This window comes from Corvus hawaiiensis, chromosome 3 (genome assembly GCF_020740725.1).
Source record: "Corvus hawaiiensis isolate bCorHaw1 chromosome 3, bCorHaw1.pri.cur, whole genome shotgun sequence".
NCBI lineage: Eukaryota > Metazoa > Chordata > Aves > Passeriformes > Corvidae > Corvus > Corvus hawaiiensis.
In genome coordinates, this window is record NC_063215.1 from 12,852,370 (window position 1) to 12,877,557 (window position 25,188).

General features: G+C 39.6%; 1 protein-coding gene across 3 annotated transcripts in view; it reads left to right on the forward strand.

Moving 5' to 3' along the window:
• Window positions 1-39: 39 nt before the first annotated feature.
• The window catches only part of NBAS (NBAS subunit of NRZ tethering complex), a 174,723-nt gene continuing 149,574 nt past the window's right edge, over window positions 40-25,188 (forward strand). For all 3 annotated transcript variants that reach the window (XM_048297405.1, XM_048297406.1, XM_048297407.1), the window contains exons 1-12: window positions 40-214; window positions 4,693-4,747; window positions 5,378-5,414; window positions 7,146-7,223; window positions 8,170-8,217; window positions 9,320-9,363; window positions 9,765-9,898; window positions 11,001-11,134; window positions 11,254-11,352; window positions 15,623-15,761; window positions 20,058-20,123; window positions 23,583-23,711. In XM_048297405.1, the coding sequence (XP_048153362.1) occupies window positions 71-214; window positions 4,693-4,747; window positions 5,378-5,414; window positions 7,146-7,223; window positions 8,170-8,217; window positions 9,320-9,363; window positions 9,765-9,898; window positions 11,001-11,134; window positions 11,254-11,352; window positions 15,623-15,761; window positions 20,058-20,123; window positions 23,583-23,711 (1,107 nt within the window). In that variant the 5' untranslated portion in view covers window positions 40-70. The remainder of the gene's footprint in view (window positions 215-4,692; window positions 4,748-5,377; window positions 5,415-7,145; window positions 7,224-8,169; window positions 8,218-9,319; window positions 9,364-9,764; window positions 9,899-11,000; window positions 11,135-11,253; window positions 11,353-15,622; window positions 15,762-20,057; window positions 20,124-23,582; window positions 23,712-25,188) is intronic.

A 25,188-nucleotide genomic window follows, 5' to 3' on the forward strand; every position in this document is an offset into this window, starting at 1 on the left:
AAGGCGGAGCCGTTTGGCCCTCACCGGGCGCCGTCGCCGTGGCGGCGCCGAGAGAGTGGGACGGCCCGGCATGGCCGCCGCCGGTGGGGATAGCGGCGGGGCGCACCGGGAGCGCGGCATGGCCGGCGCCGGCGAGGAGGCGGAGGACGGGGAGGAGAACATCCTGTACGACCTGCTGGTCAACACCGAGTGGCCTCCCGAGACGGAGGTGCAGGTGCGTGTGGCCGCGGCACGGCCGCGGGCGGGGGAGGGGATCGGCCACGTTGGCACGGGCGGGACGCGGAGGCGCTCCGGGGCTGCGGGGATGAGCTGGTGCCGCCAGGGACGTTCAGTGGGATGCCCACGCTGTTCCTGGCAGGCGGACAGGGTGTCCGTGCGGCCATTGTCCCCTTGTGCCTTCGTGCCACTTAATTCCCACCCTGGCTTGTGCCGCCTGGGATGCCTTGAAGTGTTTCTTGCTCATTGAACAATGTGTATCGGGTTTTGCTGTTGAACTGACACAAGTGAAGCTATGGTGAATGAAGGCCAGGTCTGATCTCCAGGAACTGCTGTACAGAGAGCTGTGGAATCTCCTGGTGATGTATATCGGGTTTTGCTGTTGAGCTGACACAAGTGAAGCTATGGTGAACGAAGGCCAGGTCTGATCTCCAGAAACTGCTGTACAGAGAGCTGTGGAATCTCATGGTGAAAACAGGACCCTCATTGAGCTTACCTTGCATGAGGAAAGCTAGATCCACTCTCTGGACTCCTGTTTGTGTCTGTATTTGCAGGAGTTGGGTAAAAGGGAAAAGCATTTCACCTAACGTCCATAAGACACATAAATGGATGCCAGAGCTTAAGAAATCAGGAAACACTGTTCTCATACTGCAAGTTTTTCTTCTTTCTAGCTGTTCTTCTTTCCGGGTCACCGGAAAAACTGAGAAGCTCTTCCATCTTTCCTTTTTCATGTTTTCCTCTGCAGTGTGCTGAGCTTGCTGCCTCTATGTCTGCTCTTGTCTAAGTTGGATATAGAGGATGCAAGCAATGTGATTTTATTTCTTTCTTGTAGTGGCTTTCAAGTCCACGGAAGTTGTTAATGCACTTCCCACTGAAAGTCGTTAGTGGAAGTATTTTAACTAATATTATGCTTAGTGAGAGCAACTGAACAGAAAAGATGTGAAAACTTTGCAGGTGGAAGAATGTACCTGTTAATAATTACGAGAACCATGCTCATAAAAATAGGTTTTCATTTGTCAGAATGTTTTTGTTTGTGATTTTTTGTTTGTTTTTGTTTTTTTTTTGGTTGTTGTTGCTCTTGATCTATAAATCCTCAGTTGCAGCAACAGGTATGGATGTTTGAAAATAAGATTGCAGTGTTACCAATTACTATCTTAATAGGTTATTTGTATAGATGAATAGGCAGTTGCACCTATTTTTATTTAACTGTGTTTTGAGAAATGGTAAATAGTCTTTGTTTTTAGTAACATATGGAAACAATTTTCCTGTGGCATACCATGAGGAGGACTTAGGTATGGTGAAACGATGCTCTGGTTCTTCTACAGCTGTGTTAAGGGGGCACATTTCTGACAAGTGTCTTTTCTGCTGCCATTAGTGTTGTTGAAGTTGTGTGGTAAGGTGGTTAAAGAACTGATTAGTCTGAGAAACAATCATGTTGTTTCATTTCCTTTTGTTGAGTGGTCCATCTAGTACCTCTGTAGATACCAAGGGGGCTGTGAATACCATGTCAGTGAGGTGACACATCCCTTTAGTGGGAGCATGTGGGGATGCCAATTTAAAGTGACTGTGTAACCATAGTTTGAGAGTCCTCATCTGCCCTGGTAGTCAGAATTTCTAAGCATCGTTAAATTTTGCTTGTCAGCTTCAGCAGATGGTGCTGGCTATTTTAAACTTGATATTTCTTGCCTATTTGCTTTATTTTTAAGATAGTACCTGTTTTGAATAGCAGAAGTTGGAAGGTTTGAAAATATTATGCTGTATAGTTTGCTTGGATTTACATTCTTCTTGGAAACTGTCAGTAGTCAGTAGTCTTTTTTTGGTGGTCTTTTTACCATTTTAGTGGGAAATTGATTTTACACTAACAATTGTAGGCAAACAGATTATTTTGTCAGTATGAGTGAGTTTTTGCCTTAAGGTGCCTTAACAGTGATATTACTTAGGTGATTGTGACTTTCCCTTTGGAACATCTGTCTTTTTTAATCCTGGTTTTTTCACACTTTTCAGAAAAAAATCACACCTTACTTCCTTGTAGAACTGAATCTTTTGGAATGAGTGAGGTGAGGAATGGTAGAAAGGGAAAGGAAGTTGAATGCTGCACTGGGAAATAAATGTCTTCCTATGCAGTAATCTAGGCTACAAAGCTGGACCTTAACTTTCACAGGTCTTTATTGATTTTATTTTTCTGTTACCTCATTTGAGATGATTAATTTTTAATTGCAGAGGGCTAGAACTTACAGCTCTAATTATTGGAAGATGAGTCTTGTGTGAAGATGTAAAGTCGTATTAAATGCGAGACATTGATAAAATGGGCATGGATCTCTTAGGTTGGATGACTAATTTTGCTTTAATTTTAGTTCTTAATGGTATTGTCATTCACCTGTACTGAAATTTCCAGTAAGAATTTTTTGGGGGAAAGAAGAGGAGGGGCTGGGGGGTTATAGCAGTTATTTGTGAAGGAAACATACAAGGAATTAACTATGCCCGGGAAGAGAGTGGTGTGGAAATCAAGCAGTCTGTGTTCAGGATAGTGATGCCATTGTATATAATGCACTATTTGAGAACCCTGAAATACATGATGAGAATAAAAGGAATTAGTGAGTAGTAGATCCATGAAAATAGTGAATGAGGCAGTGGCTGTGGACAAGGTTGCAAGAGAGGACTTGTGAAGTAATTTATAGAAATACAGGCAGATTGGACTCTTCTTCAATCTGTCTTCCAAAATCATCTGTTTCTGTGGGTTTTTTTTCATTGCAATCTAATGTTTTGAGATTTCCCCAACACCCACCACCTCCTGTCCCCCCAGTAAGCTTGCAGAGTGTGCAAAAAAATCCAAAACTAAGTGGGTGTATTGTCAGTGAGAAAGTTACTTAGATTTTATTTCTGGAATGCTGTAGGGAAGAAGTTGAAGTTGTTTTCCCGAGAAGGAATGAATTTAAAAAGAAATACAGCACATCTGGTAACCATTGCTGTTGCTGAGATGATAAGAATATATTATAAAAAGTAAAATCCAAGTGTTCAGAATATAATAGTAAATAAGTTTTGTGAAGAGTTAAAGATGTGTGGAATAGAAGCCTGTAGTTCAGGCTCAGGAGGAGACATTTAAAATATTACAAATAATTCTAAAGAGGTGTAAGCAATTTTAGGAAATGTTTTTACTGGGAACTTCTCATAATCCAAAAACTTATAACAAGCTCTGCTTTTAAGGTCCCTAGGAAATTGCAGTTCTCCCTGAGGTACTAGGGTAGCTGTAAGAAATAATTTATGCTCTCACTTATTTTACTGTAATGCCTTGTTATTTCCTGGCTGATCAACCTGAATGTGGAATGTTATCTATTAGTACAGCTGTGTTTGCTTCTTACATGCTGTGAGATGACAGCCTGGTTATTCGAAAGACTGTTTATAGATTGCAAACTTTGTCTAGAAAACTAATTTCTACTTCAATAATTTAAATGTGGGAGCCCACATTTTTTTTAAGCATAGACATATTCCAAAATGTTGATAAATTTGTATGTCTTTCAGTGTTTATTGCTCTGTAACTTGGTGAGGTCTGAATATTTCAGTTAATGAGTGAAATTTGCTCTATGTATTTTATATTGAATGGAAGGGAAAATTCAGTCATTGCCTACTCTAATGCTCAGTTTGTGGTGCTCTAATATTTTCATTAGAAGGGTATAAGCTTGATTGCTTATTTTGAAGATTTGTTTGTGGATCCTTCCTTATTGGTTATCCTTGTTCTCTTCTCAGTTTCATATCTTTTTTCCACTTCTTATTGACAAATAACTTTATCTCCTCTTATAGATAAGAGCATACATCCTGTGTTGTTTTGTATTCCTTTTTTCTGTGTTTGGAGAGTGCTTTATTTGTATAGTCGGTGTAGTTGCTCCCCTCTGCCTTAAGTAGGGCAGGACAGGTGGAAAGGCTATGTGAGATGGGATGTAGTAGAGGTGGTTATCTGAATGGCCATGTTACCTTTACATGTCTGATGTAAAACGAGGTTTTTTTCGGAAACTGTTTTTCTTGATGTTTCTGAAAATTTCATGAGCAATCTTTAAGTAACTTAGCAGTTAGATATTAGCATAATATGGTGCACACCAAGTACTTCGACTGTTGGGCATTACAGATCATTGTGGTGTTTATTTGGCATAAAAATAATGATTTATAATAGCTTACAGGAGAACGTAATCAGAAGTCGATGTCTTTTGTTACTACCCAGAGACTGTCTATTGATTCAGCTTTGCCTCAATCTGTAGCACATTTTGTTTATTGCATCTTGGCGTTTAAATTATTTGGCATTATAGCCTGTTTTAGCTTACGCAGTTAAATCAGACATTATACGAAGTACTGAGTAATAGAAAATACATAAAGAACTTGCAGGCTAGGAGCCAACTTAAATTTAATTGGGGAATGTATGTGTGAATACTGTATTTAAGTTAAAATGTGTGACATGCTGTCTGATGACTATTATTGTAATTGCAGCCAAGAGGCAACAGAAAACATGGTGCGTCATTTATCATCACTAGAGCAATTGCAGGTAAATATGACATGTTCTTACATTCGTGACTTCTAAAACTGTGTGGATTATTTGTAAATTTCATAATTTCTGCCCTTTAGAGTGCCTAATACAATGGAAATAGAGTGCAGGATGTGTTTTCAGGAAGATGTTTTGTAATTGTGAACATGGCTGTGTTATTTTTATGTCAATTTTGTGAGCATTCTTGTCTCTACTAGTTTGTTGGGACAAACTAATAAACCATACATCTAAGAAGTTAACAAGCTCTGTGTTTTGTGAACTGTATTTGATCCTCTGTTTTTTTTTTTTTTCGCCCTCCCCCTCTCTTAACATCTCTTGCACTGGGCTGTTTTACATTCTGGTGATACTACATTGCATAAACCAAGTGTTGAATGGCAGTAACTGAACTGGATTTTCATCCAGTAGAATTTCTCTTAGAATTTCCAAAAATATGCAGTGATTTTTTTTTTTGTTTGCTTGTTTTTGACTGGCCGTTTGCATTTATTCTAACATAAGAATTCGTTGGCCAAGTATAGAGGGTTTTTCTCTCAATACCTTTTTCTTTAGTGAGAATTTGAGATTTCCTGTGCAGCAAGCTGGAGGGTGTTTTAAGACTATTAGAGATGTAATTTTTACCTCTTTCCATTGTAGGTCCTGCATTATTTTTGCTTCGGTACATCTGGTACAGGTAGGTTTTATGAGACTACTGCTTCATTTTCCTATTTGGTAATATTTTTATAGCTTTTTCATTTGATGGAAAGTAATTCTTAATGAAAGTAAAACTGAACACTTGTTTAGAATATTGTCCAAGCAATGCTTAGAATACCCTCTTTTCATAAATTGAGTTGTAGCTGCTTGAGTTGCAGTGGAAGCCTAAATAGTAAAAAGCTTATATGTACTAGTTTGACTTTGTGCTTTTATCAGAAGCTGAAGTAGGCTTGCAGTTGGAACATGTTTCTCCAAACACATATTTGTCCTCTCCACTCCCAACTGAGATATTGCAAGGGCAGCTGTTGTGGGTTTTTTTTTCTTAAGCCTCAGTGACAGATATGATGGTGCAACAGGGTTTGCTTCCTTTGGAGTAATAATTTTGATGTTTTTTTCTTTGACAATTCAAACTTGTACAAAAAGCTTGATAACTACTTGAGCAGCACTCACGCCATTTATAAATTTAAGTTTTGATTCAAAAAGTCATTAAATGGTCCCAGAAATACGCTGCAGTAAGTGCAATGTTTCTGGAAAATTTCAGCGCTGTGGTTATACCACTTACCAGGTTTGAAGATATCAGTTTCCCCTTTAAAAGGATAATCTGTTGGTTTTGAGTTATAAGGAAAAGATGTTAATGTGACTTCCTGTGAAGCACTACTATACTTGAATTTGGCAGGGAATGCTGTTTTCCCTATTGCCAGTGTTCTGCTTTATTTTTGTGCACTACTCCCCCCAACCCTTTTCTTGTGAGTGGGTGATTTTTATGGGCACCATACTGTCATTAAAGTCTAGTTGTAAAGATTTAGTTGTAGACAGAATTCACTTACTTTTCTTCCCTCCCTCTGGTACTCATATTTAAAATCTAACTTCAAGCTTTTATAATTTATTCTAGTTGCTGTTTTCATGTATTTGATAAAAGAGTTTGGGAGGGAGCTTGAGAGGCCTCTAGTTTAAAGTCCCACTAAAAGCAAGAGAACATTGAATTCAGACTTGGTTCGTTAGGGGTCTGTCCAGCTAGGTCTTGGAAAGGTTAAAGGATGGAGAGCCCAAAGACTCTCTGGTCAGCCTGTTCAAGTGCCTGACTGTCTTCATGGTGAAAAATTCTCTTCCTTATGTCAGCTTGGAGCCTCCTCGGTTTTGGAATCACAGAAACATTTATGTTGGAAAGGACCTTTATAGTCATCGAGTACAGCTGTTACCCCAGCACTTCCAAGTCCTCCAAAGGGTTGATTGTAGTTTCTTGAGTTCCTGCCATGCACCTCTGTTGTTCCTACTTTCATGGTAATCTGCTAGGTATCAGAGTGCTGCTGTTTGGTCCTCCTGAGGCCTCCCCTTCTTCAGGCTAAACAAGTACAATTCCCACAGCATCTGATTCCTTGTAGGGCAAGTACTTCAATCCCCCCCCGATCATCTTGGTGCCCCTCCTGTTTACTGGTGTTCTTCTTTGAATGGGTGTCCCAAAACTGGCTGGTGACCAGAGCATAAAGAGTCATAAATAGTCAGTTCTGTTAGTATGCAGTTTTGTTCTGTTAGTAAAAACAAGGCTGTTGTTAGCCTTTGTCGTTGGCAGGGTGCAGTGTTGATTCATGTTCAGTTGCAAACCCTCTCAAGTGACTGATGGTTGCCTTGAAGCTGAGTTGTCTGGCGTGTGTATCTTATGTACTGCATTTATTCACTGTTCTGATTTAGCCTAATGCTTTTGGTATTTCAGCCCCGCAAAGTTCTCTCTGCCCGCTGGACTGGTTCGCCTGGTTAATAAGCAGATCAACTGGCACCTCGTACTTGCAAGGTAACCAGCTCTCATGCTTTGCCATTTCTGACAGGGGTGAATGTACTAATGCTTCCCCTGCTCCCCCTGCCATCCCCATTGATAGCCATGTTGAGCTGATATTGTGCTAAAGGTGTGCTACTATCTCGGGTCAAAAGAAATACTGGAGGCTCTCACAGGTGGCCTTGTGAAAGAAAGCTTAGTGTGCTACCTGGGGGCTTCTACCTGCTTCTCTTCAGTTAATGCACCTCTCACTCAGGGCTGAATGTCTGTCTAGCTTTTGAGGCAAAGTGGCTTGCAGTGCAGTCATCAAATTCAAGTCCTGAGTTTGGTTGATGAAAAACTTATAACTTGGGAGGATATATAATTTTAAAATAAGCAATTTATATTTGTGGAAAGTAAATGCATACCCTCAAGACTTGTGTGCTATTGCATACACAGAGAAGTGAGATTTCCAAGGCTAGAACCAGCTGTTCTGCAGAAATGAGATCACTGGCTTTTAAAAATAAGTGCAAGTATGTACAGAAAAATGGTTCAGTGACATGATTACATGACGGTAGCGTGCAAGGTTCTAGTTTATTTTGTATGGTAGGTACAAAGACACATAACTTACTGGATTGTGATAGTTGCTTATTCCAGATAAAGCAATATATAGTTTTGGATGTTGCTGTTGTAAAATTATCTGTAAGCAACAGCTGACTCTGACCTCCCATGCAGTGAGATTTTAGACATTGTTCTGTTTTCTTAGTGCTGCTGGAAAATAGTGGATTTCAGTGAAATGAAGGGAATATCACAGCATGGGTATTTTATTTTTAATAAAAAATTGATATTTCCCATTTAAAATTTTTTTAAAATTTATGAATGAGGCAATTTATATCTAACCGTAGTGAAAAGCACCTAGGGCTCTGATGCACACTGTAAGGAATGGACTTTAAATGAACTTTCACGTCTGTGTTTTTTCTTTCAGCAATGGCAAATTGTTGGCAGTTGTTCAAGACCAATGTGTAGAAATCAGGTAACTTAGCATTATCTGCTACTTCAGCTGTGGAGTTCTGAGAAAGTGTTTCTAGTCATTTACTAGCAATACTTTTAAAGACTTTTCTTTGTTTTGCAGTGTTATATATTGTGACATTTATCCATGGAACAACCATAACAGCAGAAGCCTACTGTTTCTTTTTAGTTCTCTGCCGTCCCCCATTAAAAAACAACAAAAAAACCCCCACCCCTACATAAACCCTCCTTAACTGCCCCAATTATAATAGATGTGTTTATATAAGTATATATCTGTATCTATCTCTCTGCTTTCAAGATGTGAAAGAAAAACAATCAAGATCCTCTAAAATACTCAGCACAAATCATGGTCTTTCTAACCTTTGCCTTTCTGTCCCTTCTAGAAATTTTGCCCTAATAAATGGGACAGGGAGCTAGTATCTAGTGTTCTTCTCTGCAGAGTAGCTGGCATGTATAGTACTTCACCTTATTTTACAAGTGGAGTGGATTGCTGTAAAGACTGATGCTTTCCCTTTCCTTGTGCTCTCTTAACAACAAGCTCTCCTTTGCCAGTTCAAGAGCACATTTAGCTGTAGAACAGATCTTGATTGAGTATGTTTACTTGCTTCACAAAAATCCATTTGCTAGAAGGTCAGACCTTCCATTTATATGTAAAAGAAGCAAGTGTATGAAAATTGTTCAATCAAAAGTGGTGTGAGCACCATAAACGTCAGCTTAAAGACTATAAAATAAATCTTGTGTTTCAGCTGTATTAATGTAACTATTCTTGCATTGTTTCTAAAATTGTAACCTAGAGAATACTGACTAGGGTTTTTTTTCTAAAGTTATATGAAGTGCTGAAATGATGCTGTCCTATTTTGTACAGCATTACAAATAAATGAGGGATGTTGGTATTTACGCAGTTGGATGAGGGTCTCTAAAATACTGTTGTTAGTTACTGTAGCTGCCTAAGGGTGAAAGTTACTATCTGCTTTTTTGAACAAGTAGTTAGAGGCCATGCAGGCCTTTGAATTGTGCACTTGGAATATTTTTCTATTCTGTTTATTACAGAAAATTGAATAGTGGGGTTTTTCATATCTAAATGCTTATGAGTCTTTTTTCTGCAGGTCTGCAAAAGATGACTTCATATCCATAGTTGGAAAATGTCAAGGTACGGCAGCCTCCATCTACATCATTACTTAGTGGCATCATTGTTTCTTATTCATACGTTGCTAAATGGTGTTGTTTTACTTTAATGATAATGATACAACTTCTTAAAATCATTGAAAAGAATCTCTTAATAGTTTTGCTTTGTGGCTAGCTCCATTACCCTCCCTCTGCCACTTCTTTTTATGATGATTAATATATGAAACCTGAATCTGAAATTAAATGATAGTTAGAATTAATGGGTCTGGGAAACATGCGTGATTTTTCTTTTTTTACCCTCCTCTGAGATAAGCTTGTAATGCTGGTAGGCCCCCAGCATTTTTTTGATGCAATTGACTTTTTGTTCTGTTTAAGGGATTATATTTATTTTTTGCTTTTATTAATCATTTTACTCCTTTTTTGTAGTGCCAAAGGATCCTAACCCTCAGTGGAGGAGAGTGGCATGGAGTCATGATTGTACATTACTTGCTTATGCTGAAAGCAGTGGAACAGTCAGAGTGTTTGACCTGATGGGTAGTGAGCTTTTGGTCATTTCACCAGTATGTACTCTCTTGGGTTAAATATGAATATAGTAGAACTTTTTTTAAGGATCATGGATAATTTCCACTCTTTGACCTTTTTCAAATCATGGCTTAGTTTGCTATAAATGCTTACACTATGAATATCATGCAGAAATGGACCATTAAAAGTTTCACTATAATATATCCATCATGTGATCAAAAAAAGTCACGTGTAGCCCTTACAACATCACAAAGTGTGTGTTTCACATCTGCCGTGCAATTGTGGTAGATCTGTAGGTGCATCAGACAGTGAAAGCACGGAATCACCACAGTTTGCAGTAATAGATTCTAAATCTGCACTTTGTATGCAGAGTTAATTGTAAATTAAGAAATATTGCTGCTAGAGTACTTTGCTTGGTATGATAATAGATAATTGCTGTTGACAGGCTCCACAGTGTTGTAATGCTAGGTTTAGTTTAGCAAGCTGCAGCTTTCCCTGAGCTCAGTGGAGCTGCTTAGGGCAGTGTGAGCATTGTTGCACTCCCGTAGTCCATTCCGGACGGCCCCGCACTCTTGCTCCGGTAGCTGCCAGCCTTACAGCACAGTGACGGCGAAGGAGGCGAGAAGGGTCTCCCCATCAGGGGTCTTAGAGGATCTTTAATCTTACACCTTGTCCTGGCAACCCCCAGAGGCAGAGAGACCTCGTGATCCAGGTGCAGGGGGGTTTGCTCAGGGGTGGGGTTGGGGTACAGGAACCGATAGGGAGAACCTGAGGGAGTGGCCAGGGCTAGGGGCAGGGGAATGGGGGGGGTGGGGAAAAATATGGGACAGGCAAAGCAGTGGGTAAACACATCACCACACGACACAATATATTTTCTATTGTGTATGTTCAAAGGGTGTATTGAACTGACTTGTGAAGGTGACTCAAGTGTATTTTCTCCATATATTGTCTTTGCAAACTTTATAATAAGATTTCTTTAAAATCAAGATAAAAGAAAATGTATTTAGTTTGTAATACAAACTATGAAACTTTATTTTTTTTAATACAATATAGTAAATTTAACTCTAGTTCTTTCAGTAACAGAGACACTTCTTAAAATCCCCTTTCTCTCCCAATGTCTGCCTTCATTTTTGGATAAAGACAGCAAGTTTTCCAGGCGATCTGAGTTACGCTGTTGCTGGATTGATCTTTCTAGAATACAAAGCAAGTGCCCAGTGGTCAGCTGAACTCCTTGTTGTTAATTATCGTGGAGAACTGAGAAGTTACCTTGTAAGGTAAGCATAAATTTTGACTTCCTTTGAAAAGGCACAGTGAACTTCAAAGGAATTCTTTCTGCTCTTTAAAGAAAGTAAATCTGAACAAATGTATGTGTTTTTTTTCCCTGCATACTTAGTGTTGGAACAAATCAAAGCTTTCAAGAAAGTCATAGTTTCAGCTTTAGCAGCCATTACGCCCACGGGATAACAGCTGTCATTTATCATCCTGGTCACAGGTAAGTGTTCTTGTTAGCTACCTGACAATGACATGTAAATGATGAACAAAAAGTGGCAAAATAAGCATTGAAGTGTGTTGGATGTGGAGGGGGAGAAAGATCTATTCTAAAATTGCTATTTAGTGCATCAGTAATAACAAGTCATGTCTCTTTCTACTATGAAAGGAACCTTACTTCATCTCACTTGACTTTCATGATTCCATTAGTAATGTCCTTTTCTGTTTGAGTACCTTGTGTAAGCAACATGCATTTTCTAGAATGTCAGGAATAGCTTCGAAAGAGGTTTCTGAACCTGATGGGGGTAAAGGCTGAAGTTTAGTTGTTGGTTTGGGTTTTTTTTTCTATCTGGAATTGATTACTGGCTTTGTTGGCCAGCCCGTTTTCCGTAGTGTTCTGACTGGAACTGCCTGGTTTTGGTGTTTGGAGTTGTCTTGTGATGTATTTTCTCTGTTAGTAACCTGTTGGGTATGGAAATTGGAGTTGAAATGTGGACTGCCTTGCCTGCCTGCTCTTGAACCCAATGTAATTGGAATAGGTCCTAGTTTAGCCTATTACTTGAGCTAAAAATGTGTCTTACTTTTTTAAATATCGATTTGTTATGTAGCAAGATAAACTCAGCAACTCTATTTCTCTTCAGTTGTAGGAACTAAACTTTTTTCTAGATATTTTTCTTCTATTAGATCTGCTAGGATTGAATCTGTCAGTGCAGTGTTACATCACTGTATTGTTTTAAATGGAAATTAGGCTTGGCTATAGAATACCAGAAGAAACTCACTGTTGAAAAAACTTGTTCTCATTCTTCAGTGTTAAGTGAGCTGTCATATCTAGCTTAGGAAAAAAAATTATTATTAATGAGATGTAATGTTCTTCTAGCTTATTATTTTGAGAAATTAATTTTGTGTATGGCTTTTTTTTTCCACCTAATACATATTTAGTGATTTCACATAATTAATACTCAGTATACTAAATCTAGAGTTTTGAGGTAATAGGTGTGGGTTATGGAGCTTTGGTAGCACTACATGACAAGACAACAGAACCAACCCATTGTTTCCTTTGATCAGATCAGAGTTAATGGTTGTAGTATCTCCTGTGATGTGCCACCAGTTGAGTGACTTAGTAAAGTTGAAAAATTGACACTTGAAGGAACGCACAATTGGATGGAATGGATGGAAAACAAAAGAACCTGTGTTTTGCCCCTGATGGAGGCAAGTCCTTTCCATTCTGAATTTAATCTGTGGTAGAAGACTTGTAAATTTGTGATTGGAGAACTCCAAATTCATGAGTAGAGTCTTGCTGAAATTTTCGTGCTATCCCAAGAAAACCCTAGAATGGCTTGAAGGCAAGCTCTTCAAAATTATGCATAAAAGAAAATTGTTGATACGGACACCTAGAAGTTTTAATTTTCAATAATGTGAACTTTGATCACTTAACACATGTTCAACTTTGTCATTTTATGCTTTCTTGCATTTCATTTAGTCTCAGATGGTGAAATTATACTGGTGTCTCCTCACTTCTTGTAAGGCTTGACTTAGTGCATTACTGTATTACTGTGTATTTGCTCATTACCCTTTACAGTGCAATAAAATAGCAGTTAAGAACTTAATACACTTAATTTTTTCAACTAGATGTATGGTAATTGCAAAGAGAATATGTTGGTAGGGAATGTTTCTGAATCTGTAGAAAAACTTGAAGCAATAGCTTTGCGAAAAAATCCAATAATGACTTTTACTGTTGTTGAAAAGTATTATATAATTTAGATACCTGATGTTGGTGTTCTCATGTGATCCAGCTTTCATCTAGGATGGAATTTATGGGGCACTTTAGTTGACAAAACTTAAATGTCTGCTTCAGTGTGAGCTCTTTGTAAACTAAAATCCAAGGTTCAACAGCTCCTTGTTTTGGTATCTTAATCTGGAGCTGAATGTCTCACTTCTGGGTTAGCTGCAATTGCTGCAGAAAGTGTTTGATATTAAAGCCTAAAGTTTGCAATGAAGGACGTGTGAGGAAGGAGTTAAAGGGTTTCAGATTTAGTTAAAATTTGTTGTACCAAAATTACTAAGTAAAGAAAGGCATATCGAGTTTTTATTGGACGCCTCAATTGATCTTGTTCCTGAGACCAGTGTTACGCTGGTTATCTTCGACCCAGCTTTGTACAAACCTGTGGAGTGGAGTACAACTGAGGTACTGCAAGAGCAGCCAGTTTTTGAGACTGGAGGAACCCTTGGAGATCATGTAATCCATTCCCCTTCACCTCAGGGTCAGGTAGAGCAGGTTGCTTGGAGCTATGTCACTGCAGTCCAAGACCTGCACATCTGTGTCCCCCCTTAGGAGCATGGTGTAAGGCCTCTGAGGTGCTGGGGACAGCCTGGCAGCGCATCGTTGTGATTGTTCAGAACATAGACAGAGACAGGTTCTGGCCGTTATTTTCTGCAAACTGCTGCACAAAATGCTGCGCTCTAGGCCTGGCACTTTTACAGAGGTCTTTTTCTAGGACTTGTTGAAAGGGTTTCTGACCCCTGCTAGCCAGGTGTCCATCTGGAACTAAAGCTCAAAGCATCCTTTGATTAGGAACAACTGGCAGACCTTGGTAAAAGCTTCTAAAGCTTCCTAGCTAGCTCTTCCGGGCAGTGACAGGCATCGTGAAGTGAAAGGCTTCCCAGGAGTCCTCTGATGGTCTCAGGAGTCCTCAGATGGTCCCAGAAGTATGTAGATGTTTAGGGATCTAGAAATGAAGCCCGGAAACAGCTGCTCAAATTGCTGCATGCTGGCTGTGCTCTGGGTAGAACACATGTGCAAGAAAAATATTAGGCTTCCTCATGTTCGTGTCTCCTTTTGCAGTTTTTGGTCAAAGTGACTTCTCTTTTACTGCCTTAGGCAGTCCCTTACACCACGGAATATCTAAAACTTCTAAGAACTTTAGGCATCACGCTCAAGAGAGATCTTACCACTTTCCACAACTACGTAAAAGGTGGTTGTAACCAGGTGAGGGTGGTCAACCTCTTCTCCCAAGGAGCCAGGAAGATGTAGGAGAAAACGAGACTTAAGCTGTGCCAGGGGAGGTTTCGGTTGGACATCAGGAGGAATTTCTTCACATGAAGGGTGATTAGACATTGGAACAGACTGCTTGGGAATGTGGCAGAGTCACCATCCCTTGAGCTGGTCTAGTTGACATGGTAGTGTTTGGTCATAGCTTGGGCTTGATGATCTCAGAGGTTCTTTTCCAGCGTAACTGATGATGTGATTCTGTCGTTCATCCATGGTATAAAATCATCTTGCTGTATGTTTGAATAGCAGGAGACCTGGGAATACTAAATAAGTTTTACTGACATCTTAAAAAGGATTAAATGTGGAAGAAAATCTTCTTTTTTTTTTTTTGTTTATTCTTTCATTTGAGTTTCACAGGTGTAGTTTGGGCATTGCCAGCGGCCAGAGCCGCTCTGTGTGAGCAGCAGCCACTACTGGGGGCAGAGCTCCTCAGGAGTGATGTGGCCTTGGGAAAGGAGTAAAGTTCCCAGGGCAGAGCTTCGGGGTCCTACAATTGTGCCTTTTTTTGTAGATGCTTTACGTTTGATGGGTGATTCATTACAATGATACTTGCAGACAAACTTAGACACTTACTCTCAAGGTTTTCATCGAAGCAGTCATCAGTCAAATAGAGAAGTGCTTGTTAATAAGGTGAAAGGGCTTCAAGGGCAAATACTTTGATACAGTTTAGTGGTGGTCAGCAATAATTACAAGACTTATGTCAAAGTTTTTAAAATGCCACCTATTTTGTGTAACAAAATTATTACACGCACATGTATAATTGGTACAGTGGCTTTAATTGGCAAGAAACTTAATGGCAAACCTTAATGCATTCAGTTCTTCAGTGATTGTACCACATCTGAATAAATGAAAATCTGATGCTTGAACAGAACGATCAGAACTTGTCATATGCTTCAGCTGTTACTTTTTTTTCACTTTTGAGGATAAGGGGGAAACTCAAACTTGCGGCCGGACTTTTAGATGTTGGGAATTATGACTTACCTGGAAAGCTAGAGATGAGACTGGATAGGTATAAATGCTACAAATAACAAATGTTACTTGAATTATATTTAAGTATTTTTAGATTTCAGTGTATTTATTCACAGGCAAAGCTTATTGTGGCTGTTAAATGTCTTGGTATATTTAGTCTTTTTGTTACTGTAAGCAAACTGCTATAGACTTAAGAAAATCAAAAAAAGTATGTGGCAGTATATGAAACCATAATACATCTTTATATATTTTATAGACTTCTTCTCGTAGGAGGCTGTGAAACAGATGAAGATGGAGTATCTAAAGCAGCTGGTTGTGGAATATCTGCTTGGAGAATTCTGTCAGGCTCCCCCCATTACAAACAAGTCACTAGTTATGAAGATGATGTTAGAACAGTAAGTATGTGTGCTCGTTTTACGGGATGAATACTGTCACTGGAAGCTCAATATGTATCTCTTTTTGAACGAAGAATTTAATGCAATGTTTTTCTATTTTCTAAGGTATGATGTGTATGTGTAAGCAGTTACGTTTTTTCCCCCCATCATCTGTCTGTTTTTGCTTTTTAGGTAGTATGATTTGAACTTTAAGTTCTTAATTACCACGGTTTTAAAACCAAAAGCAACAAGAAAGGAGTTTGTAAATTTCCAAGCTATAATATTTTTTGCTCTTAGCTGTACATTGGGATATGTTATGTGTCCTTGTTGGAAAAAAATTCCAGTTTGTTCTTTTATTACTTCAGAGCGAAAGGTAGCATACCTGAAATAAATGTTTCAGTTTAACTCTGGCTGTTGATTTCTTTTGCTTCTAGTAGAAGTACGTGTTTGATTTGATAACAACTTGGTTATACTGAAATCAGTTTACAGCATACCAGCATAAAGTCCAGTGTTTACTCTTACATAGGTATTGCTTAGTATTACAAGTGAGTTGTTAATTTAATTGCAAATGAGTAGTGCTTTTCTGTGAGATGTTATATACCTAATGAAGTGGACAAAATGATACAAACTGGATTTTATTATGCTTGCATAGGCAGTCTTACGGAAGTTTAAAAATAATAAAATCATAAAATATGCTGAGTTGGAAGAGGCCCACAAGGTTTGTGTAGTGGTTTTGATTCAAAATATTCATTATTTACTTATTTTCCTTCTGTGAGATAAGAATTAGGAGAAAAGCAAAGCAGGCCACAAACCTTAAACAGTTGCAGTACAATGAAAGAGCTTTATTACTAACAGAATTAAAAGTAAAGAGAAAACAACAAAACAAAATTAAAGTAAATTCTCCCCCCCCCCCCCCCCCTCTTTCCAGCACTTCTCTCCTTTTATCCAGCTCACACAAGGGATAACAGAACATGGGATGTTAGTCAGTGTTGTAGTTCTTGAAAAGTCTCTCTCTTATGCTTAAGGAAAAAAAGGGTTTTCCTTCAGTTGCACGTGGTTCCCAAACTGCCACCAATAGCAGACCCGCCCGGAAACAAACAGTCTGCTACGTGTAGACATCTCTCCCATGAAGAATTTCACAGTTCTTTCACACTACAGAACATGGGCCATCACATGGGGTTATTCATCTTTTTAAGGATAAGTTATTTTGGCCTGCATACAGAGGCTTTTCTTCGCCACAAGTCTCTAACAGCCTCTCACTGCTTCTATATAGCCTGGCATAGGCACTCTTCACAAACTTCATAGGCACACGTTGATTCTCCACCCCCCCCCCCCCCATGTTCTTCAAATGGATTAAAGAGACAAACAGTTTGTGGTATTACAGTTTCTTACCACGGCATGCAAGAAGGTTTCTTTTAAGCTGCGCGCCAGAATCGCGGCACCGCCCTCTTTTCTCCTGTCGCCATGCTCAGCTCCGTCCCACGTGACTCACTTCTCTTTCTCTCTGACTCTGAAGCCACCATGTTGAAGAGTGTTCTTGTTCAGGCTTTACGGTGGGGAAAGCCTCGCTCCCTCTGTGCTGCTGGCTGCGTGGTGTCCTCTTCAGTTCAGCACGGAGTGTGCTGGCTGCAGACAGGAGGCTCTGCCGGCTCCCGCTGGCTCCGCCGGCTCCGCATGGAGAGGAGAGGGACCCGCCTGTCCCCAGAAGCCGCGCTGGATGGGTTTAGCTGTGAGCAGTCCATGGCTGGTTTTAGCTGCCTGCGGCTCTGGGACAGTCCCCCTCAGTGACCCAGGGTCCGTGCCGCAGCGATGGGAAAGGGGGAAAGGGGCAGTGGCCCCGGCCCGGCCCAGCGGGGCCGGGAGGCTCGGAGCCCCCCCACCTTCCAGCAGGCGAGCTCCGACCAAAAGGGGAAGTCCCGCCTTTCCGTGCGGTTTAAATATGTAAATTGTGAGAAGCGTAATTGGTCTTAAAGACTGTCCATCAACTCAGGGTCAACCCAACACATTCCACCCCTCGCTTCTCAAAATTTACATATCCAAAAGTTACTTAAAATAGCAAAACCAGAGCTAAAAGAAAACAAATTACATAAACCTCCACCCCTAGAATTTTTACCACTACTACAAAGCAAATTTCTTCTATTATTCTACTTAATTTTATAACTTTCTACTTGCTTTGCTTATTATTTTCTCCTAATTAATCTTCATCTCACAGCGCTCATTAATTGCCCGCATTCTCCACCATAAATGTAGCGGGTTGAGTTCGTAACCGGGCAGAAACACCAATTAAATGTAGTGGTTTTGATTCAAAATATTCATTATTTACTTATTTTCCTTCTGTGAGATAAGAATTAGGAGAAAAGCAAAGCAGGCCACAAACCTTAAACAGTTGCAGTACAATGAAAGAGCTTTATTACTAACAGAATTAAAAGTAAAGAGAAAACAACAAAACAAAATTAAAGTAAATTCTCCCCCCCCCCCCCCCCCCTCTTTCCAGCACTTCTCTCCTTTTATCCAGCTCACACAAGGGATAACAGAACATGGGATGTTAGTCAGTGTTGTAGTTCTTGAAAAGTCTCTCTCTTATGCTTAAGGAAAAAAAGGGTTTTCCTTCAGTTGCACGTGGTTCCCAAACTGCCACCAATAGCAGACCCGCCCGGAAACAAACAGTCTGCTACGTGTAGACATCTCTCCCATGAAGAATTTCACAGTTCTTTCACACTACAGAACATGGGCCATCACATGGGGTTATTCATCTTTTTAAGGATAAGTTATTTTGGCCTGCATACAGAGGCTTTTCTTCGCCACAAGTCTCTAACAGCCTCTCACTGCTTCTATATAGCCTGGCATAGGCACTCTTCACAAACTTCATAGGCACACGTTGATTCTCCACCCCCCCCCCCCATGTTCTTCAAATGGATTAAAGAGACAAACAGTTTGTGGTATTACAGTTTCTTACCACGGCATGCAAGAAGGTTTCTTTTAAGCTGCGCGCCAGAATCGCGGCACCGCCCTCTTTTCTCCTGTCGCCATGCTCAGCTCCGTCCCACGTGACTCACTTCTCTTTCTCTCTGACTCTGAAGCCACCATGTTGAAGAGTGTTCTTGTTCAGGCTTTACGGTGGGGAAAGCCTCGCTCCCTCTGTGCTGCTGGCTGCGTGGTGTCCTCTTCAGTTCAGCACGGAGTGTGCTGGCTGCAGACAGGAGGCTCTGCCGGCTCCCGCTGGCTCCGCCGGCTCCGCATGGAGAGGAGAGGGACCCGCCTGTCCCCAGAAGCCGCGCTGGATGGGTTTAGCTGTGAGCAGTCCATGGCTGGTTTTAGCTGCCTGCGGCTCTGGGACAGTCCCCCTCAGTGACCCAGGGTCCGTGCCGCGGCGATGGGAAAGGGGGAAAGGGGCAGTGGCCCCGGCCCGGCCCAGCGGGGCCGGGAGGCTCGGAGCCCCCCCACCTTCCAGCAGGCGAGCTCCGACCAAAAGGGGAAGTCCCGCCTTTCCGTGCGGTTTAAATATGTAAATTGTGAGAAGCGTAATTGGTCTTAAAGACTGTCCATCAACTCAGGGTCAACCCAACACAGTTTGTCAAGTCCAACTCCTGGCCCTGCACAGGACACCCCAGGAGTCACACAATGTGGCTGAGAGCATTGTCCAAACACTTCTTGAACTCTGTCAGGCTGGTGCTGTGACCACTGCCCTGGGGAGCCGTTCCAGTGTCAACCAGCCTTTGGGTGAAGAACCTTTTCCTGACATCTAACCTAAACCTCCCCTGACACAACTTTAGACCATTCCTCAGGTCCTGTCCCTGCTCACCAGAGAGAAGACATCAGGGTCTGTCCCTCCTCTTCCCATCACAAGGAAGCTGTAACTGCAGTGAGGCCTCCCCTCAGTCTCCTCCAGGCTGAACAGACCAAGTGACCTCAGCCGTTCCTCATACGGCTTCCCCTCAAGGCCCTTCATCATCATGGCCTTCCTTTGGACACTAATGGTTTAATGGCTTTCATATATTGTAGCACTGCTGACTCATACTCAACTCGCTGTCAACCAGGACCCCCAGGTCCCTTTCACCAGCACTGCTCTCCAGCTGCTCATTCCCCAGTCTGTGCACACAGCCAGGGATGCCCCAGATACAGGATCTAGCACTTGGCCTTGTTAAACTTCATATGGTTGGTGATTGCCCATCTCTCTAATTTGTCAAGGTCTTTCTGCAGAGCCTCTAAAGAATCTTGGAGAGTTGTTTCAGTATTTTAAATATGACTTTAATATTTGGTGCATAAAACAATGTATGAGATTGTCTTTCATTGTATGATTTGGTTCTGTTTTTACAGGCACAGAGAAGAGGATTATTAAGGATTATGAATTTAAGATTTTACAGCAGGCGGGGAACAGAACAGGTATTAAGATCTGGATCTACCTCAGAAATGTATTTTGCTAACATAATTGTCCATTAATGACTACCTGAGAGACTGACTGAAAGTAGGTTTTAATTTATGCAACGTAGGAATTAACGTTCTATTAAATTAATCTAAGAGCTTTAGCATAAAATGGAGTAGCTTGCCACTTATTTGGCTTTCTTAAAAATCTAGTTAGTTCATTTGCTAAAGCTTGAATCACTGGGTTTCAGGAAAAGGTCTAGAGATGTAGAGTTCAATATTAAATGTAAGCCCTTATTAAAAAACGAAGGTATAAGAAGCCAGTTAATTATTTGTTAATGAATGTGATAATCAGACCCTGTAAGTTGTGTTATATATATTCTACAAGAAGAAAGTAGATTGTGATGCTGTTTCTCAAATTCATGCCCAAGAGATAAAGAATAAACAGAACTCGGCCTTCTGCACTACACCTATCCCATTAGAAAACAACATAAAATCCTCAGCCCACAATTTTCATACCGTGTAGGGAAGGAAAAAATGCATGGATTCAAGCTAATCATTCGTGGCTTAAATAGGGCAGACCCAGGAACTTGATTTTTACAGTCTGAGATAAAAGGGAAACATTTTGCTGAGTAGCTTCAAAAGTTCATTATGCGTCAGGCTTCTACTCCCAAGGATGCATGTGAACCTAATGAAACTACTGATCAGAATCAACTTACTCTTAATAAACTCTGGGTATGGACCTTGTGTTCTCTACCCTGAATGAGTGTTAAATCTTGCATGTCATGCTGATGTGTAGGTGTGTGCTTTCTGTCTTTCTAAGGTGTTGTACACAGTGCTCGTGGCTTGCTTCTCCGTGCCTTAGGAGCTGCCCATGCAGTACTGCACTAACTTCTCTTATCTCTTGTCTACTCACTATGTATAGCCTTCATTTGATTCCTTTTTCTATACCCGTTTCCCTTCTTGTAAAAAATTTCGTTTTCCCTTCTTTTGCTTTACAAGGAAAGAACAGTAAAGAATCTGTCTACCACCTTCACTCTGTGTCCTCCTGAGAGAAAAAATGGTTGATCTGAGTTGGAAATGACCTTAATAGATTTTTGGGATGTTTTAGGTGACTGGTTAAAAAGAAGAAGTTGCCTGCTTGATTGGAAAGGGAAAGCAAATCTTTCTGCATCTTTCTCAAGGGTGGAACGGGGAGAGATTTTATTTCCTTCACTGAAAATGCTAAAGATAAAGCTGATGTAAGCTTTTTTAACTGAAAAGCTTGTACTGCATGTAGCTATACTAAACTTCAACTTCATTGCACTTGCCAGTACTGAATTAATGAAGAAACGTGGAGACTTACTCATCCTTGAATATTTTGATCCAATTTCAGAGATTATGGCTTAAATATGTAAGGTATAGTTTGTATTCTTAGTGTGAAATTAGCACCAGGGTTAAAATACGACAGACACGGCAGCTAGAGGACTTGTATATATTAGAACTGGCTGGATTGGGATTTGATTATTAGTGTTGTTAAGTGACGCTTAAAAAATGTGAAGTGCCAGTTTGCTGAGTTTTTCAACATCTTGTTTTGCTGTTCCCTTAAGTTGATGAGCTGCTTACAGAAGCAGCATTGCCTGCTTTGGCAGAGGACTGATTAATTTTTATAGATAGCAGGGCTTGGGTGATAAATTCGAGTGAGTTAATGGCCACCCAATATCTAAATCTAACATCCAGATAGTTATTACTGGCTGCTGAGTAAACATTTACCTTCTTTTAAGATCTGTGATGTATACCACTGATCAGTTATCTGAACAGGTTATATATTTTAGCTCTATGTTTCTAGGTCCTTTAACAGTCTTTTGTTATTTGTCCTTTGTGCATGCAAATTGATTTGTAAGGAGAGAATTGCCATTAGAAGGCATGTAAAATTCCTGGGCAAACTACAGTTGGAAATGCACTACTCCAGCTGCTTAAGAATATAGTCAGAGAATATTAATATTTTCTAATATAAATAATTCTTAATGGGTTTAAAAAAAACCCTTAATGCTCTCCTTTTCAATTAAAAACACATTTTAGGCATGGATTTAAGGAATGCTCTATAGCTGCAAACCACTGTATGATAGTGAGCAGATTTCTTGATTGTCATTGTTTCTGGGGCATACCTAGAACTGTAAAAAGCCTGAGAAATAAAATAAAAATAGTAATTAAAAAAACTCCAAGTCCAAACAAACATAATGACCTGAAAAGAATATTTTTATCTTCAGATAATACCTACCACTAACGTTCTGTAGAAATGCCATTAAAACTTCCTAATTGATAGATGTCAACTAACCTTTCTGTGCTTAATTTATATTGGGGTATTTTCTGAAAATTTTTAGAAAATTTTTAGAAGTGAACTAACAAAATGAAATTTATGAACAATGTCATTTTTGGGAATCTGCATCTTGCTGTCTTTCAGGCTTTAAAAACTGAATGGTCTTTCTGAAAATGTAGAATTTTGTTGGGAGAGGAGTGAATAAATATAAAATGTATTTTCAGAAATTGTTGTTCATTGCCAGAAGCACTAAATTTGACTTTAAAATTTAAGTGTGTATTTAGAGGGTCTTGTGGAAATAGTGTATAGATCCAGTTGTAAATGTGCAGGATTTTGTGAATCCTTAAGAAAGGATTTTGTTAGAAGTATGTTTTGCCTCTTAAGGTGTCCAGAGCTTAAGAAAAACTTAATCCAGGAGAATTTTTGTAGCCTTGATGAAGCTAACTTACAAGTCTTGAATTATTTTACCTGTATGGATTAATCTGGTATTTACTATGTTACTACTTGGTCTGTTGTCGTTCAAGGGATTCTTAAATTCTGATTCAGTGTCCTGAAATGAACAGTATGCTCCTCCAAGATCTCTTAATGTCTGTATTTCTTGTATACCTTTTTTTTCTTTTCTTTAATTGAAGAATTTGATTTGTAATAATGCCTACCCAGAAGTTTGCTCCCGGGGAGAAAGACCTGTACTAAGCTGTGATTTGGTAATAGTCTTCCTTGGGTGGACCAGAGAGTCAGGATAGTAGAAAACTGAGGCTGCTGAATGTTTTTTATGTACAAAGCACGACCTGCAGTTTTCCCTCCCAAGTAGCTCTGCGTTGCTATCAGAGTGTTCTCCTAGGAATGATGCACTTCCAGGTTTTATTTGCTGTATAACAACGTGATACAAAAGTTCACATTCCTAAAGATTTGTTCATTCTATGATAGTGTTCTTCCTTTATGCAGGTTGTTTTCACTCTTGCATGCCACAGTTGATCTCTTGCCTTTTTTCTTTTAGAATAAGGGTGGTTTTGTTTGTTTTTAATTTGAGGCATATTAACTTTTCAGAGTGGATGATTGCACAGTTTTTTTCCCTGAAATAGAAAAGAAAATATATATTTGGAGGAATTTTTTTGGGTATTCCTTGGTGTATAATTCTATTGTGTGTGTTTATTTATTTGCTTGGATATCATGTTTGGCAGGATGGAGTTTTCAAGATGAATCTTTCTCCTGATGGAGCTCTTTTGGCAGCTATTCATTTCTCAGGAAAACTGACGATCTGGTCTATTCCATCTCTCAGACAACAAGGAGAATGGGACCAAGCTGCTCAGGTAAGAAGAATGTACATGTTTAGAAACTTGACTTACGTATCTTGCTCCTCTGGAAATGTGTTTTCATGGGAGATCAGAGGAGTTCAGATAACCGTGCATTAGCTACATACTAACTTCTCAGTCAACTCCATGTTTTTCAAGAGCCCTAAACTTACTTGTATAATAATCTTTTTTACCCATAAACTGTAAACTTGAAAAATTAAGAAAAAGAACCAATTATGTGCAATGAATTTTTCATGAGGCATCTTGGTGCCAAGTAGGTAACGCTGTTAGAATTAGACTACAATGCTGTTAGACTGAAATGCCATTATAAAAGAGAAGTAGGGGCTGACACAGTTAAATTTGTTTCAGTGGTTGAAACCAAATTCTACTGGATGTCTAATGTATTCTTCTAGTCCTCCCTCAAAATTTATCTTACCTTGCTCCAGATGACATTCTAGAGCATTTTCTTAATCAATTTGCTGTTAAGTCTAATGCTTTCTACAGGAATTGCTTGCAAAACTAAGTAAGGGAACTTACGTTAAGAATTGCTCAGACACTGGCAAACTTTTATGTGACTTGTGTGAATTTAAACACTGGGAATTGAAAGCTAATTAGTTTTCAAAGGAAATTCCATATAACTAACATACTTTCTGGGTAAAGATAAAACTTTATTTTAATGAGGAATACATTTTGAAAAGTGAAAAATCTGAAACAATGCACACTAGTATGTGAAGTATTTTGATTTTCCTCCCATTAATTTCTTGACTAATAGTAAAGAAAGGCCTTTCACTTGAAGTGCTGCATCTTATGTTCTGAACCTACAAGACATGAACCAACATCAGTTCCAAACAGGGTAAACAAGTCGGATTGAAATGTAGTTTCAAGCTTATTTAGAAAAGTGTTTTTAAACAGCAACCAAAACAAGCAAGCAAAAAAACCTCAAAGAAGTTCGGCCCCACTATTGGGATAAGTGCTGTGTGTGTGTATATGCATATCTGTTTATCTCTATTTTTAAGATACACTTCAGACAGATTTTGCTCAAGGATGCTTACAGTGTGTTGTATTTTTTCTTCCTTTTTAGCAATAATGAATATATATCCTGAAGGAGCATTCAGGATTTTATAATTCAGTGAGGGTGATATAAAGGAATATTCAGTACTTGACTGTTCCCAAAATTTTTTTATGGGTGAAACTGGTGTCCAAGTATAATGCATATTTTCATAATATGAAAATAATAATATGTGTGATTACAATGTAATTGTCAACCAGACATATTTGTTAAATTAACTTAGAGGGGTCTCATGTTTAATTTTAATTAATAGACTCTTTTCTTTCTACTGAAAAATCAAATCTGAAAAACACCTTCTGCTTGACCCAAACGTACTTTGGTTATTTTGGCTACCTGTACTTCTACTGCATTGCACTTGAGGGTAGGATTTCTGTCACTTCTAAATCACGTTTAAAACAGCACTGCAACATAATTCTGAACCTTGCA